At 42.7% G+C, this 17,406-nt stretch overlaps 2 protein-coding genes across 2 annotated transcripts; one reads left to right on the forward strand and one right to left on the reverse strand.

Moving 5' to 3' along the window:
- Positions 1-8,359: 8,359 nt before the first annotated feature.
- LOC119722174 lies at positions 8,360-11,762 on the forward strand. The gene has a single exon (XM_038192223.1). The coding sequence runs from the start codon at positions 9,517-9,519 to the stop codon at positions 10,702-10,704; it is 1,188 nt and encodes a 395-aa protein (XP_038048151.1). The 5' UTR covers positions 8,360-9,516; the 3' UTR covers positions 10,705-11,762.
- Positions 11,763-12,345: 583 nt separating this feature from the next.
- On the reverse strand, positions 12,346-16,845 carry LOC119722184. Its single transcript, XM_038192234.1, has 2 exons — positions 16,529-16,845; positions 12,346-15,673 (listed from the first exon to the last, which is right to left on the reverse strand). Exon 2 carries the CDS (start codon positions 15,515-15,517, stop codon positions 13,313-13,315), a length of 2,205 nt encoding a protein of 734 aa, XP_038048162.1. The 5' UTR covers positions 15,518-15,673; positions 16,529-16,845; the 3' UTR covers positions 12,346-13,312.
- Between the last annotated feature and the right edge of the window lie 561 nt (positions 16,846-17,406).

Genomic DNA, 17,406 nt, shown 5'->3' on the forward strand with positions numbered 1-17,406 from the left:
AACGATACTCCCCCATAAAATGCGCGTTTGGATTAAGGGATTTCTGGGTTGTTATCGTGATACACCTTTATGTGAAGACAAAGGTGAGGTCCTTGAAGAGAAGACACCACAAGCAGTCAACAACCAGCGCATGATCTAGCCTTTTGGTCAGAGAAAAAATTTAGCCCAATAATGTGTTGCAATGTACGGTGAAGTCAGAACTGGAAAACTGTGTTTGAGATCAATTTTTAATGCCACCAAAAGTAAAAGACCCACTACCACTTGAACCCTTGAAACTACACGACTTTTGCCACCACCTAACACCCACCTCAAAAGATTTAACACTTAGCCAGAGATTACTAAAAAAAAAAACACTAAAAAATCCGGTTCTTTTTAGAACCACACTTCTTCTAAAGAGAGATTATTCCACATGGTGTTACCGCAAACCTCACTACTATACACTAGCACCATGTCTTAAATCTTATTTAAAAAAAAAAAGACAGTCGATACAACTCTATCACTTTACACTCCTATCCTAAAATCTGAACATGTTGTGACAGTTTTTTGTGTGATTTCAGCCATACAATTTTCTGAGAAGTGTTTGATTATAAGCGCACTAATGCCCACGAGGACGAGCTATTGCATCAAAACATTCTGGAACTAACGATCCTTATAATGGCATTTCATTTTGATGTCAGGGTATTCCTCTTGTGTGTGTTCTTAATTCTTATCCGTCGTGTTTTATTTTCAATGGTTTCAAAGTCTGATGTCGGCCGCGTCATCAATCATGTAAATGAGATATTAAACGCTGTTATCGTGAGCAAACTGTGGACAGGTGTATTTGGATATTAATAAATTAGCAGATTTGCAGCATCCCATTATAAATTGAATGCACGCTATGCGAGGATGGCATGCAGGTGTTAGATATGACCAAGCGTTTGGCTGCTTATTCTCGTTGGCATTGATTTACATACACAGAAGTCGAGGAACCAGATCGACATCCCGGATGTCGAGGTGTCCCTTTGTCGGTGGTTTGTTGTCTTTTCGGTCAACAACAAATCAAAAACATTCCCGATATTTCGATAAATCTTGGTAGGTTTGCTTCATGCCCAGCGAGTACTCGCTGCATCCCATAAGGGCCTATGCACAATGTTTCTGCTCAATGTTTTGAGCCAAAAAGTTAAACAAAGTTGCTTTTTTTTGCCAGCAAATATTTTTCCCCGGAAAAAAGTCGGTCCACAAATGGTTACAGTTTATTAATTTTGATAGTACGAAAACCGAGAGTCCCGCTCGTAATTCCCCAAAGGTTGAATTTAGTTCATGCTAAAACAATGATTTTGGAAGACAAAAATGGCGCAGATTGCACGCCTGAGTAATTGTTTATCTTTGGTTAAAAATATCGTCAATTCGATATTAGCTAAAAGATATTCATGAAATGATTTTTTTTAAATTAAAGCATTGACAAAATTACAGCTCATCATGAAAATGTAGTCATAGTGAAACGCCGGTGCACACAATTTAATGCTAAAGATTACTGTATACGCCCATGACTCCCCATAAGAAGACGACGTCTCTCTCACTATGATGAAAGTTGGAGCAACACTGATTCCGCCAGGTTAGAGTATGGATCCCCGTCCCCACCCTGATATATCTATCTTGTATTTACCCAACAGTCGTGGTTCATCTCTTAGCTTTTCATTTGTACTGAGGAGAATGACAAATCCTGATCCCCTTACCACAGCCAGACTAAGCAGCTCAGGGCAGCTTGTGGTCATCTTGTGAAGTGGGATTTAGAGTCCATGTGGTGCAAACACAGGCCGGATCATCCGTGACTGACAGGTCTCCGCGCAAGACCAAGTCGCCACTTCTTTGGAAATGGTGTCTGCTGTTTCCTTGGAATTTCTTGGGTTCATGACTGCCAACTCATTGTGCCAGGATGGGCTTCTTTGTGGCCATATTAGCCAATAAGATACTTGGTAATTCTTTATATAAGAAGTTGGCGAAGTCATTTTCATGATAATAGGCCTATGCCTTCGAAGATGGTTCTTTGCAAGATCCGCCTTCTTAAGATGACGGCAGAGTATGCTGACCGAAACGTGGAGTTAAAACAATGACATATTCCCTATGACAAAGCTGGTTCTTTTCAGAGCCACAGTTTTCTTTTAGAGTGTATATTGATTAGCAATGTTGTTTTTTTCTATAAACTTCTGAAATAGCATTATGTTGTTTTTTTGTGCCCCAAGAAGAAAAATTAATTGACAATGCTCACCTCATACGCAAATTATGCAAAATGTTTACTTTAATAATTTGTTTATTCATTTTTAAGATTTGAGTCTCCGAGCCTTATTTGGACTGTGAAAACTGTATCCTGTAAAACTGTATCGGACTGTGGTTTTGGTATCCATTTCGCAGTGTTTACATGATAACTAGTAGTCCAAACCTCCACAAAACAGTGAAAACACCCCTCAATTATCCACATTTTCACCTCTGAATTCATGCCAGCAAAATGCACACAGATCTTTTGGAAAACCTTTCTCACTTGTAACAATTGACCACATTATTTGGTAATGCCGAAGCTGCAAAAATGACCCATTCAAAAACTTTCACCCATTTTTTTCGAATTCTTACAATAATCAGTTTGTTGTTTCTAGCAAATCACAGTATCTTTTACATTGTACATCAGCGGTTTTGGTTCACTCACTTCTCTGGCTTCCATTTGCCCACTTCCCTCCTCCTGTTGTTGGCCTGAGGTTTCCACTTATTTTTGGATTCTTACCCAGGAGTCGTCGTTTTGTTCCCGGCCGCTGGTTAGGCATCCGAGGGTAGCTTGAAAGGTTTCCAATTCTGTTACCGACGGCAAACAATTACCGTGTGTTTGAGTCTTTTCGTTACAATTTAACTTCGTGCAAAAGGTCTGAAAATTGTCCACATTTAACTGTTCTTCTGAGGCCTATGTGGGTTCATGTTTGTTCCCTTGGTTTTTCCCTGCATAACATAAATCAAAATGACAGAATTGTCGGGGCGCAGGGAGATAACGGGTCTCATTCACTACTGCTTTTAAGAATCTTTTTCTCGAAGTTGAAACATTATTAATGTTATGAGCTGGTTGAATATCATTAAGCACTGTTTACGATTCAGAAATACCCTCATTATTCCGGTCGCTTGACAACCAATCTCAAATGACATGTTGGTAAATAGCTTTAGAAACAAGGCAGATTGCGCCCTAACACCATGTTTGCTATCGTCCTACGATAGTTTTAAGGGGCATTTGCCCCATTAGCTGTCACTCAACTAGTTTACACAGTTTCATAGACTAACATAAAGTCCTGCGTGTTTGGGCAACGTAGTGGTGTTGGAGGGAGGAGGCAAGGGGGACAATAGCGTCACACAACGGGCCAGGTTTATGACTGTCGTCGGCCCGGAGCCAGAAGGGTTAAAAAAAAAAGCCAGGTACTCTTTGCCCTCATTGGCATGATAATGCGGTGCAATTAGCGCGGTAGATAATGCCAGTAGGGCAACCCTTCGCCGGGAATAAAGGTTGGATTGGAACAAAATTAATTGCCCCAGACAGGGCGCTTTGCTGCCGTACTTGTGTTTTGGTAAGCGAGTGGTGCGGACCGCCGTGCCGGCACAGACCGGTTAGTGTTTTGTGGTGATGAACCACGGAAACAAGAGTTGTTTCAACATTAGCAGTACACGCTCTTCTGACAATGACACCTGCCTCAGCCATCCAGCCGGCATCAGGATGAGAATCACTCAGCAAATTGGATTCGACACCCCGTGAAATGACCAATAGGACCCTCTTGGCACTTCGCACCCCTTCTATTATTGTCCACTCATATTTGGTCTTGCGGACAGACAATATCGGACATGGCACTCCCTTATCACCGGCATTGTCACAAACACTTCTCAATTTTCTTCGGAATGTAAACCTGCATTGTTAGCATCTGTGTGGAAACTCTTACAGGGGAGGACCTCCTTCCAGATCTTCACAACTTTGTACGCCGCCAGCAGCAGCAAAGCACTTGCCAACACCGGAAATCATTCGGCAAAAAAATAAGAGAACTTTGGTTATTATTTGGTTATTATTCGTCAGACATTTGATGGAGACGATGTACACTCTTCTGGGCACTAGCCAGCAATCGAAGCTGGTCGGTAACTCCAGCGAACGCCTGTTTGTCGTGACGCGAAAACCGCTGACACCGTTACCGACCATGGCGCCCGAGAAAGGCGTGGAGGCCCCGGGCAGGTATGGAGAGAAATACTGCTCATCAGCCTCCGCGGAGAAGAGAGGCTGTCCGAAAACCAAAGATAAGAAGCTGACTTTTGAGATGGGAAAAAGAGTCAAGCGAAATGGCACCACAGCGACCACGGTGAAAGTTGTCTTCCCTGGGAGAACCGATGCGACCGAGCGGGACGGTCCTGGTCATCGCCTTGGGAGCGAGCTCCAAGCAGACCGGTTCAAATCAGTGAAGAGACCGGACCTACGGAAAACTGGCTCCTTGGCCGAAATTTATCGGCGGAACGAACCCGTCGCTGACAAACAACGGAAAGAAGACTCAGATTTGACTTCAAAATCATTTTCTCAAATCCATACCATGGGTGGAAAGAGAGAAAGAGAACTTGATGATATCCATGGCAACTGTATGCATCCGCACGTGACCAGGGTTGATATTCTCTTCAAACCTTTGTCAAACTCAGCGGATAGTGGTGAGGAGGAACAGGGCCAGAAAACCCATCAACAGAGAAGGAGGCGCCCAGTCAACAGACAACTGACCAAACACCCGTCATTTGGAAGTAAGGAGTCCATTTCCCTTTCCACTTCAGACCTACTCGTCAGACCATCCAAGCCAGACCCTTTCCCCGGCCCCGAGCACGATGAACTTCTGGAGAGCACCGAGTCATCCAGCGCCGAGGGTACCTGGGACTCGGCCGCTTACACGGCCAAAAACACCCGCATCGAGTTCGCTAGGACTCTGCACGTACCGCGGCCGTTCGTTCTGCGAAGGAATCATTCGCGGTGGTCCAAAAGGAAGCCGCAAGAAACGACGCGACTTTGTAGCCGTCACCTGCAGCACATTCGGTCCCTTGGGCGAAGGCCACCCTCGCCACATCAGGAACCAACCCCAGATAAGTTCCGAGATCCTTGGCTAGTCACACCGACCCAGCGCCGCTTCGACCCCGGTCAGCCGATCCCTTTGACCTCCCGCTTACCCAATCAACCTCTGGACGTGACCAAGATCCAATCCAACGGACTATCCATCGGACCCAACCACCCTCACCTGCATCTAGCTGCCATAAACTCCGTCTATAATTGCAACCGACTGTCATTGCCTGGCACCGTCACACCCCCTGTTAGCGAGACGGACAGCCTGGAATATCTGGACGATTTTGAGGCTTTTAACCTCAAGGTTAAAATGGAGATGCTCATTAAGAAATTCAGACAACTCTGTAGAGACTAAGACTTCATCCGAATTTGTTTTTGATATTGGCAATCTTCTGTAGTACTCTATAGCTGATGACAAAAAACAGCCTTTTTGAGTGGGCTCAAAATGTTCGCATTTAAAGATTTTTTTCAATACTGGCAAACATAAATTCAATTGTGTTCAAAAGCAAAATGCGGACATTTCTTGAACGAGCTCTGCGCCTTCACAAACTCTCCAAAACTTCTTCCTCTATTGAGTTAATTTTCTAAAAATCCTTAACAATTCAGCTAGATTTGTTCTTAAATTATTCTGAAAATATTGTTTGAATAATATGATATTCATAGTCTATAGAAATTGATATTCGCACTATAAGGTGCTTTGTCAACAGTTCGTAAATGCGAAAATACATGTTCAAAAGCAAAAAGCGGACATTTCGTAAGAGGTGAAAAGGAATCATTAACTCTCCCAAGGTACTTCTGTTATTGAAGATCATTCACGAGAATCCTTAATTATTGAGCTAGAATTGTTTATTTTTGTTGTATTCACCAAATGCGTCGATTTTTACTTCAATTATGTACAATATTCTCAAAATACCTGTTTTAAAACCAGATTATATTCATATTCTATATGGATGTCCCCACTATTAAGGCAATATAGTCAAGGTGTTTTGTCAAAATTATGCGTAAATGTGGCGTTATATTTTGCTGTACACTTATTTATTTACAATTTACCTGTGTTGTGCATAAACCTTCGGTAATGTTTTCCATGTTTTGCTACCGTCACGGTTTCCATTATGCTCTGAGAAATAGAACGGACGAGTGTGAAATGTTGTGAAAAACCTCGCTTGTTTAAAAAAAAAGTTATTTTTGTTTTGATTTCTTCATTTGGCGGTTTGCACTGTCGTTTTCACGAGAATACATACCATCTGGTTGCTCCTAAGAAAGTTATTTTCGACCCTTAAAGATGAAAAGACTGTTGCGAATTTTTACTTTTTTAGTAGCTCATTATGTGGTAATATTTGTAGACGTGCAGACTATCGCTATAAAGCTTAAGGGTGCAGACCAGTGGATGTAGGCCCAAAATGGTATACGCTGGCCAAATCACGATTTGTATGCCGACAATAAGATCATTTTGTGGACCATGAGCTTAAAGGTTTTAATGATAGGTGGAAGCCATGCACGGGACTGCGAGCTCGTATTTCTGTGAAATTAGGATGAAATTGGGCCCTAAAATTGCACTATTTTGCATTCGAGCGCAGGCATCTTTTTTTTTTGAATGTCGATGGGCCACAGGACTACTTTTAGGGTTGATATTTTTTAGATGGAAATGTCTCCCAAAAGTCATCGGAATACCACCCAAAAATTGAACAGAAAATGAAAGATGATGAAATAAGCTTTACGAATGATTGGTGTCTCAAACACCTTGAAGTGTTGTGAGTACTTTAAATAACTTTTGAAAGTGCGCGTAATTATCACTGTACTATGAGGTCTATGGGAGTCTATTTACTGGTCTTGAGAACAACTTTCACCATTTCACCGCGAGAGGGCTCAGTTGTACAACGGAGCCTGAATACCGCCACAAAATAAAAGCTAAAAGATCTAACCAAGTGAGGGCGCTCTAACACACTTAAGAAAAAAATCCCGCGCTCGTATGTCAATTATCGGCATCAACACTTCGTCAATATTAACATAGGCCAGATACTAATGGATAGATGATGTTTAGCTGTGTCACCCGTATGTTTGCAAACAGGTATTTACTTTTCAAAGTCTTATTGTAAGACCAATTTAGAGTTATGTCATCAAAATTGCAGATGCATTCATACATTAGATTTAACATCAGGATAAATAATATTGTTTATCGATTTTTATTGCGACATCATTAAGTGAAGGGATGTGACTTTGGTCCAAACTACTTTGTGTTTAATGTATGGTGTCAACGTGTATATATGGCCAGCAAAAGCATTCTATATTTGCACCGTACTGCTATGTACATATTTGGTGATGTTAAAATACACAAAAGGGAGTCTATCAGGTGTTGTAAGTGGTGCTGTCTTTAAACTGTCAAAACATAGATATTTCACTTCGAGGATCATGTATTTGGCTTTCGGGGGGGGGGTGCGTGTACCTTAAAGATGCATATCCCGTGCTCTTAAAAAAGTGATGTTTCTCTCCTAACGAGTTTTCAATTTGTTTGTTTTGTTTAAAAAAAAACTACTTTATTCCAAATTTGGGCATCTGAAACCCTCTTAAAAAGGGCTTTCATTTTGCGCACAAATAACCCGCCCTGCGAGAGCCCAATTATTGTCTGGCAGCCAATAAGTCGATTTTTGTGAACAAAATAATACAAGAAATAAACGTCAGTGGATTTTTTCATTCGATGTCTCATTCAAAAGTGAAAAACGTTTATAGTTGTAAGAAAATAGCAATTAAGAAAAATCGAGGTGAAAAGTTCTCGAAAATATCACAGGGAATGCATCTTTAAGGCAGTTGTTGTTGGGGAGGAGTTGTACTGGTTTTTACTGTCATGTGAAATGTGGTGGTCGCAAGTTGGCCCCGCCCACACTGCATACGTCATTGTTACATACCCCAACTTTAGAACTTGGACTGTTTCTGATAACCCGAATATGACACTCACCACTCAACACAACAGCAACCAGCAACGGATGATAGAGAAAAGCTGGGGTAATTCTTCTGAAGCAGTATTCTCGAAGCAAACGAACTAAATGAAGGAAAGTGAGATGTGTTTGTTTCTTGCGGCACGCTCGTCTTTCACGCATCTGAGATGTTTCCTTATTAAAAATTTGGAGTCTTAATTGAAAATTCCAGTGTTGGTTAACGGATACTCCTGACTTCCCTTACACAGACTTATTTACCATCGTCAAGCTGGCTCTTACTTGATATCAAACTCCCCAAGCTTGATTAAACACTACAATAATTGATGTGCAATCGATACGTATTTGCACTGAGGTGTTTTTCTTTCCCTTGAAGTGTGAGTGGTAACGTAGCAGGGTTCAAATCGTAGCGAAAATATGCGCGCACGGTCGGCGGGTGACACCAGCGTGCCCCAGAAGGGAGGTGAGTGTTTGTACCCGGGTCAGCCCGGTCATTAATGTTACACTCACCCGGAGGGGGAAGACGGTAAAAACGAAAGTCATGTTCCTACCGTGCACCGTGCGTACACAAGATGAAAATATGAAGCTATGTAAACGGTGTAGCGACAAATGATTTGGGGTTACCAGATCGCCCGTGCACTCCACGAGGGACACGGCAGGCATAGAGGCAACAATAGCGGGGATTTCTTCGTCACAAGGACATTGTGATATTGAATGAATGGAGCGAATCATTTGAGCAACGGTGAGGAAAAGCTGATTATGAACTTAATATTATAAGCACAGGACCAATGCATCGTTATATTGCCATATTGTTGCGTGACAGTTTTGACACCGTTCACGACGCACTACATCAAATCTCCAATTATGTGTAGAAACTTTGCAAGTTTTTGCAACAAAAGAGTGACCGCAGACCAGCCAAATTCGGAAGAAGCACGGTTCGCTTTGGACATGTTGGAGGAAACCAACACGCCGTTTCGACCTGGATATGCGATATGTACATGAACACTATACTGGCATCGAAGGTCGACATCTTCAATTCGGCACAATTGAAATTTGGGTCACAAATAAAAAAACAATTTTGTTACAGCTTGTCAACCAACACGTCCTTCACAGCCGGTGAGTTCTGAAAAGCCAAGCCAGACAGCGTGAAAACACATTATAACTGTTAAATAACTCGGCGCTGATAATCTTCGGTAAGGTTATTAAAAATTAATAAGACTCAATGCTGTGATTTCCTCTATCTTCGCACTCGCAGCTGCACACAGACTGACGACGAATCTCATTACATGGACTCTATTGAGCATGTCTGTACAGCTATTTAGTCTAAGAGGAGACACGTACAACCGCCGATAATCTAGTGCTACAGCAGACTGTAAGGTGAAGAACAAAGTTCATTTCGATTCAGTGTGTTTGTTCAGGACCTCGGGACATAATGAACTACTTTTGTAATTATTATCATAACCGAAGATATCGGTCAATTGGTTGTTACTATGTCATGGTATGGTACTGATTAACTGTTCATTCAGTGTACGTTCTGAATGTTGGTTTTCTGCAAAACAGTTTGCCAATGGGTGTGAATTTCAGAACGGACTCAGTATGACATTTGGCATGTATTGCAAAACCACGCCTGTGTTTATGTCTACTAAGACGAACGATAAGACAGCGGAAGGGAGGGTAGAAGATGCATACCTAAGTGGAGAGGTTGCCATGAAGAAGATGAACTCTGCCCCGTTGCCTAGGATACGAGTAGAGGAGTGTGGCCTCACTGTGGACATGAGGAAGAGGCGAGACGGACGCAGCAAACAGAGCAAGGGGAAAGATCGACTTGATTCTAAGATTTCGAAGTTCAGAGGCGGTGCTTCAAGCGAAAGCAACCCAGACGAAATTCCAGCGGGTAGTCTCCGAGAGCGGTGGTTGGCAGATGCCAGGGATTCCTCGACTGGTCAAGCTGCGGTGGTGGAGAGAAGCTTCTCCACGGAGTTTGTAGACTCACTCCGGATCGGTAAGGCGGACAGCCAGGCTCTGACGCGGGGCCAGGCCCTGCCCGGACCCATGGAGCCTCGTCCCATTCCACGGATGCGGTACTCGAAAGGAGCACCCCTCATCAGCCGTAGCATCGGAGACGCGGTGGATACCTTCCAGACACGGCGGGCTGCAAGCATGGGGGCTGTTTCCTCAAAGGAACGGGTCGTCATCAGACGTCTGGCTGCTAAGAGATCCGAGACTATTGCAAACCAAGACTTGTTCCTCTCAACCACGGACCGGACTCGCCGGTACAACGAGCGGAACGAGCGGCTCCAGCAGCGTGCTTCATGGAGGGACCGCCGGTACCACAGCCTTGAGGACACCCGATCACGACTCGGTATGGTGACGAGGAAATACAAACGCGGTGGATCAACCTGTCCTGAGGACTTTGACTTTCAACTAACCTACACGAACGCGGATGACATGGCCAGAGAGCTGCGATCCAGGTCAGGTGCCGACCTGTTCGCCGGGGATCTCACGGACAAAGCGAGGCGAGGCACGCCCGGTGAACGAGGCGGGTCGAGTGGGACGTCTGACGAGTCCAGTGTGGTGCACAGCGTGGATTGTCCGATGTGCTACCTGTATGAACCGTCCAGGTTCGGGCATGTTTGCCCGCCTAACACTCCTCTCATACAACTGGACAAAAAAGACGAGATGTTATGACTGTTTAAATACCTCATACTAATTGGCTAACGAATACTGAGTCACTATTAATTATGCCAAAGATATGGATCTTGTGAGGTACAAAACAAATACCAAAATATAGTGGATAAATGTGACGACTTCTATTTTTATTCGCATGCTGATAAGTTTGTCTTTCCCTATTAATTCCCTATTATGAATATTTAAGATACGTTAATGGTTAGAAAAAGTGCGATTTTCTTACCAATCAAATTTGTTTTAAATCCACACCTACTTAGAGGGTACATACGCCCGAGTGCTTTCTTTTTAAAAGTAATAGAAGTTAGAACATAGCTTCAGTACGAGCATAATTTAAAATTGTCAACAAATTTGCTTTGTGAATGGTGTGGACTGCAAGTGGTTTGAGTTGGTGTGGTTAAACGTATGCCAAAAAAAATATGCCCCAAGTGATGATGACATTCTAACTCTTACTACTGAAAAATACTTACTCAGTTAAATGCAGTATGTCTTCATTTGTATCTACCTTCACTGCACCCATGGTCAGTTTTTAACCACAAAATTTAATATCTGGTGGTTTTTTGTGTGTACAGGGCGAGTCAACAAGAAAGTAACATGGATTGATGATTTTTTTTTCTTAAAAGTCAATCACATTTGATACATCAATGAAGTATGTCTTAAAAGAGCATGATCTTAGTCTTAACAGAGCATTTTCTTCCTCTCATGTGAAAAAAGAGGAATTACTGAAATTGATCATCCAGCTGTATCAGAAGTTATGCAACTTTTACTAAAAGAACCTATTTTTTTAACTGTTCATGAAATGCAATTGGAAGCTGGTGAGCTGAGTGAGAATCACAGATTACACACAGGCATTCATATAAGATTTCAATAATTTGAGTCGATATAAGGAACAAGTGAACTCTTTTTTCCGTGAATTATTAATGGGGATTTTTGTCTGTTTTCCTTGGCAACTTTTCGTTCGTTCGTGGACGTGCAAAAACGTCTATGTTTCATTGTATTTAATGGTTATTTGTCAGTTCGGAGAACGGTAAAAAAAAATAGTGGTGGACAGCTGATTGTTGTCATCATTTTATTTTAAATACACATAACTTGGGAATAGAGTATGCAAATTAAGTGACATTTTCACAGTTACTAGTGAATATTATTAGTTTATCACTAATTAATTTTATGAAATGAAGCGAGCCACATATTTTTTTAAATATTGTTTTGTTTTCTAATTCGGTCACATTGTTTTTGACTCACCCTGTAGAAATATTTATAGTCGATAATCATGTTGCAATTTAGCATTGCATTGCAGTCACTGATTGTATTAAGTTGTCACCGCCAAACAATTTCTGATCGTAATTTTTCCAAATCGTTTCACATCCAAGTAAAGAGATTTTAGGACACAGACAGCAATTGACAAGCTTCGTACGTTATTTTGTTTAATTAATTAATCAATCAATCCATGCCGACAGAGGGCGCTTCTCTGACGTGAAGCGAGTTGTAGAGGGCGCTATACTATCTCTTATGCTGGGCAGTTGTATTTATTCAGAGCATCAGATTACACGCATGACAACCGTCCTGTTTGATTACTCCTTGTAAATAGATCAAGTTTGACAACCAAAACAACACTACAGCTGACAAATTTGTGAAAAACACGCCTCTCCCAAAGAAAAATGTTTGAAATTTCTCCCCTAGGCACTCTAATGGATCAAGTTATGCGTCTGGTTGTTCGGTACAATGTCGATGTTTGTTCTGAAGTGTGTTTTTGTTTACCATCAAATTAGTGTGGGCACTGATCCGTGTAAACAGACCTTACAATGTTAATTTGTAACTCCCGTGTAAATAATGATGTCTATTGTAACCAAAGTTCCCGCCTAAATGTGATACTTTTGCCCAGCAACGGCGCATATAGGCAACCGTTGCTGACAACAAAATCTTGTCGGCAGGTCAGGCGATCGGTCTCAGTTATATTGTTGTATCTTATGGTTACAGTGCACATTCAAATTTGTGTTTTGAACAACTTTTAGTTTTGTTTCAAATTTTAAGATTCAAGCTTATCTCATACATTTTATAAACGATGTACAAGTAGCAGGAGCTTGTATTGGGTATTTCTTTGAAACAACGCGCGGAATAAAAAAAAAAACCAACAACGAAATCAATGAAAGACATCATAATAGCCAACCATTTGGGGCTGTTCATTTATATGTCTTCATCAGTCCATCTGAACACTAAACACCTTACAAAACAAATTAGATATACATGTATGTACAGTTATTGACTGAGCATGAAGAGGTTCACAAACGATAAACATTTTATGGAAAAGTATGCAATAAATTATATTCTGCACAGTTGTTCTCTTTCTTTAAACATGAACAATTCGTTCAAGAATCACTCTCGACAGGGGAAAACAAATTCCAATCAAAAACACATTCTAAACTGTTCGAAGTTGATGGCTAATGTGTCCCTCAGTTGAGATTTCTTTTTTTTTCCTCTTCTGTGGCAAAAAAAAAATCATAACACTTGTGTACGTTTCCCTCATTTTGAAAGGCAAACTGCCTAAATGATATCATATTTCATCTTCATCCCATTAAGCTGAATGACAAAGTTTAAATTAATTTTAAAAAAATCATTCAGGGCTGTTTGGTGGGCAGTCCACATCTTCAGGTGTAACACCAGCCGTCGGGATGTGAATAACTAACGAGGATGTCAATGTCTCGGACTTAGAAGCGAATTTCTCATCGCCAGGATCAACTCTCGGTTGTTGATGGGTGAAACGCGTCGCTCCACCCCCGTGATAGCCAGCAGCCCCCGCCAACCTGGATCCGTACTCGTACTCCATCCCTCTGTTGTCACTGTGATGTGGTGTATCTAGTTGTTGAAGCTTTCTCCAGATGATGAGAGGGACTCGGTGGTTCATCGTTGGCGTAGCTGCGGGAGGCAGGTACCGGGAACATGGTGCCAATCCAGGGATCGCTGCTCCTCGAGACACGGTCATGGAACCGCGTGGGCTGGCCTGACGCGTCGGTAGCGCTGCGTCCATGTACCACTTGGCCGCGTGAAGAGGACTGGTGTGGTACTGGGTCTGCTCAAGCCTGTTTGCTCGTGTCAGACCTCTACCTCTTAATACAATTGCGCCATTACGAATGTTTGGTTCAAAATCTCTTCTTGGGCTTCGGACATTTGCCTTTTTCTCACTCCTGTATCTTGCTTTCAAATCAACATCTATCATATTTGCTTCAGCCACATTGTTTCGCTTAACAGTTTCAGAATCAGAATGAGTTTTCCTTGCTATGAGTTCCTCATTGCTGCCATATGAGTCGATTTTGTCGTTTTGAGGGAAAGGCGGATTGTATGAAGTTTCATTAAACAGCCGTATGCTTGAGCGGCCCGTCCTCTCAGCAGTCCGTTTTCTTTGCTCCCTTAAGGTCTGATCCGGACTTTTATCGTTTTCTACGACTGATTGCTGATGATTTTCTTGATGTGATTCACTGCTGACGAAGTGTGAATTGTTGGAATCCATGCGAGGAAAGCTCACGAAGTCTCTCCCCTCCTTGCGGAGGTCTTCCAAGATTTCCCGGGTTTCTTCTCCCGTCTCAGCTGCCTTGAGAGTGGCCTGAGCCCGGCACATGGGGCACATCGAGCAATCTGGTGGTAACCCTTCTTCGGTTCTGTTCGCTTGGTCCACTATGCTGATCTCTTCCGCAAAATTCGGCGAGACTCCACTACTCACTGGCCGGCTGTCAGGTGAAGGAAGTCTGGCATTGAGCCTGAATGGTTGTAAGGCATCGACAGCCTCGGAGGGACCCGAATCGACCGTGTTGTCGACAAAGTGTTGCCGTCTCCAATTGTCGACAGGCATACGGATAGATGAAGCAGACCTGGCTTTAGTGGTATTTTCTTTTTCTCCGGCGTTAACCGTGAGTTCGGTTCTCTTATCATTACCAGGACTTGCCACGCCATTTGACCGACTATGATCGCTCGACACTATGGCCGATACAACATTGTTCCCATTTTCCACATCAAAATACCTATCTTTTAATAATGCAGACTGGCTTTCAATGTTAGGAGAATATTGTATCAAAGTCCTAGACTCCGATGCACGTTGTGGACACGTCGGGGTGACGTTGTCAGTCACTTCGTGGTCGATCGAGCCGAATGACAAACTAGACAAGTCCGAAGCAGACGACACCATGCGCTCGTTCACATTGTACACGCTCGTCCTCGGCAAACTCCCGCCAAAAATCTGGTATCCGGCGATCTCTCCCACCCTGTGATTGCGGTAGCCAGTGTCTGAAGGCTCGGTGCTCTTCACGGGATATCGGGAACTACTCAACCTGTCTCTGTGATTCTTTAGAAGTTGGTTGACACTGGAGCGAGAATTCTGAAGCAGTTTCTGGGCTTCTTGTCTGGTGTTGAAGTTGTCGAAAGCCAATGCCGGTTGGCTGTGGCTCCTTGTGTGTGCATTATTAACAAAGTCCAACTTTTCCTGGGTTGTTGAGTATCGTATTTGCATGGGCTTCCACAAATCAGCTATAATGACCGGTGTCGAACTTGTGGATGCAGAATTGTTCAGTTGGGAAGAAAGTCTCTGTTGAGATTTTCCGAGTCGGTTATCCACCGCGTTCGGTCCACGCCGTACCGTGTGTGGGTCGGCACTCCGACTGACTGTTAACTTCACATCCCTTCTCGTGCGAGCGTTTCTGGAATCAAGGGACGTTTTAGGGCTAGTCTCGGGTCTCTTGGAAGTGTTTGCGATGAGAAACTGCGGCTTATCCCAGGCCAGGTAGCGGTGTTTGACTTCAACTACGGGCCGTGGCGGACGGGCAGTCATGATGAGGCGTGACGCGCTACCACATCGGCTGCCGCTGGAAATGTCTGTTCAGTCTCGTTATCGGCCCCAAATGGCGAAGATTCTAAGATGTCATCCTCCACTACCCAAAGAGAAATCGGAATCTGGAAACACTGTGCAATGATCGTCTCATACGACCTGCATAAAATCAAAATTCAGAGTAAGATAGGGGCCTACGTGTTGAACTGATCACACGACAATAGACATGACTTGGAAACATGACACAAACCTATTCTGACAATACAGCACATTTTGTCAATGATCAACTCAACAGTCAACACAAATTGCAAAGCAATAAGCGACTCACGCACGATCGTGTCATTACTAATAATAAAATACACACTGACATGCATCCGATTTCAACGAGTCGATCAACGTGTGTTGTTATAATTAACAATTCCATGAGATGTTGAAGAGGCTGTCTCGATACCATCTCGCCCGTCTCTGGGCAACGCCGTATGCTCTTCGCAACATGATTCAAACCGATGTTTGCAGGTGTTGAGAGTACTTCAATTTGGATTGAAATTAAAATGCTATCAATAGACACTTCTTATATTTGGCATAGGCGCAGATATAGAAGGTCAAGAGGGCATCATTGTGTTAAAGTCAGGTGCAATTTTATACAGGTGTATAACAGAAAATACTAAACCATATTTCTGTGGTAACCATAAGTAAGGAGAAACAGTCACAACATCCCAGGAAATTTTGTCTGATAACCGCTTTTAGCTTAGCAAACATTTTCTTTGCTCAACAAATGTCTGTGCTTAACAGTAAAATAACAGCAGTTCGAAATCGGCTTGTTTTTGAACTGTTAAGTAAGCTGTTAGTGCAGTGCTGGAATGAATATAGATGCACCACAACCAATGTCTTTTATGAAGTGTTTGGCCCTAAAGAGCAACACTTGCCAGAACTAGCATTTATTCACATAAGAGGTTAATTGTCATATGCAAATCTCAGTCTGATACTTTTGAAATTATGATATGAATACGGTACCTTGTCCCGTAAGGTGGCCATCATATCTTGTACATGGCGTAACCGTCGCACACTAGGTGTTATACGGGAACATTTTCGTGAAACCACGGGCGCAGGTCGGTGCTTTTGATATCGGCCGTTTGCGAAAGGATGGAGCAATGGTGAAGTCATCCAAATAAACCACACCGGTCGATCATCTGTGAAATTAAGCCACCGCATCAAGACTTTTGCTGCTGTGAAGTAGGTTGCCCAATCGCTCTGTTGCCTTTTTAATCCTGCACGTTCGAGTCATCGTGATTTTAGTCAGCCTCCGTCTGATAACACTGTTGCATTTCACCATGGAGCGAACCTGTGCATATTTACCAGAAAGCTTTGCAGAGGGGGCTGTTTACTCCTTGCTTTTAACACTTGGGATCGGTAACCAAAACTTTGTTGATTTTAACTTGCAACTCTGGCCTAATGCTCACCAGCCAAAGTCAAATAACGCGATGTTTCCTATGAAAAGCTGAAACAAACTGCTGGACAAGACAAACAGTGTACCTTTCCATTGTGAATTGGAGAAGTTAAACACACATTAGCGAGGCAAAATGTAGAGAAATATAAACAACTACTACTAACCGGAAGAAAATCGGGATATGTTGTCCTTCCAAAGTGTCTCCAAAGTGGACAGCATGCATAGATTACGCCTCATGAAAACTAATCAGATTTATCAGCAGCGGTAAGCGGTCTTTTTGTGTTGGTTTAGCGGATTAGAAGATTACTGGGATTGAAGGAAGTGTTGCGTTGACAACGCTTGCGGGCTTACTTCTGCCATCCAGAAAGTATACTTTTAAATAAAAGAAATTTGCCTGAGATATATAATACTGCGAAGCGTTTCAATTACACGTAAAAGGTGTATT

The sequence above is a fragment of the Patiria miniata genome, unplaced genomic scaffold (genome assembly GCF_015706575.1).
Source record: "Patiria miniata isolate m_02_andy unplaced genomic scaffold, ASM1570657v1 HiC_scaffold_1, whole genome shotgun sequence".
Lineage (NCBI taxonomy): Eukaryota > Metazoa > Echinodermata > Asteroidea > Valvatida > Asterinidae > Patiria > Patiria miniata.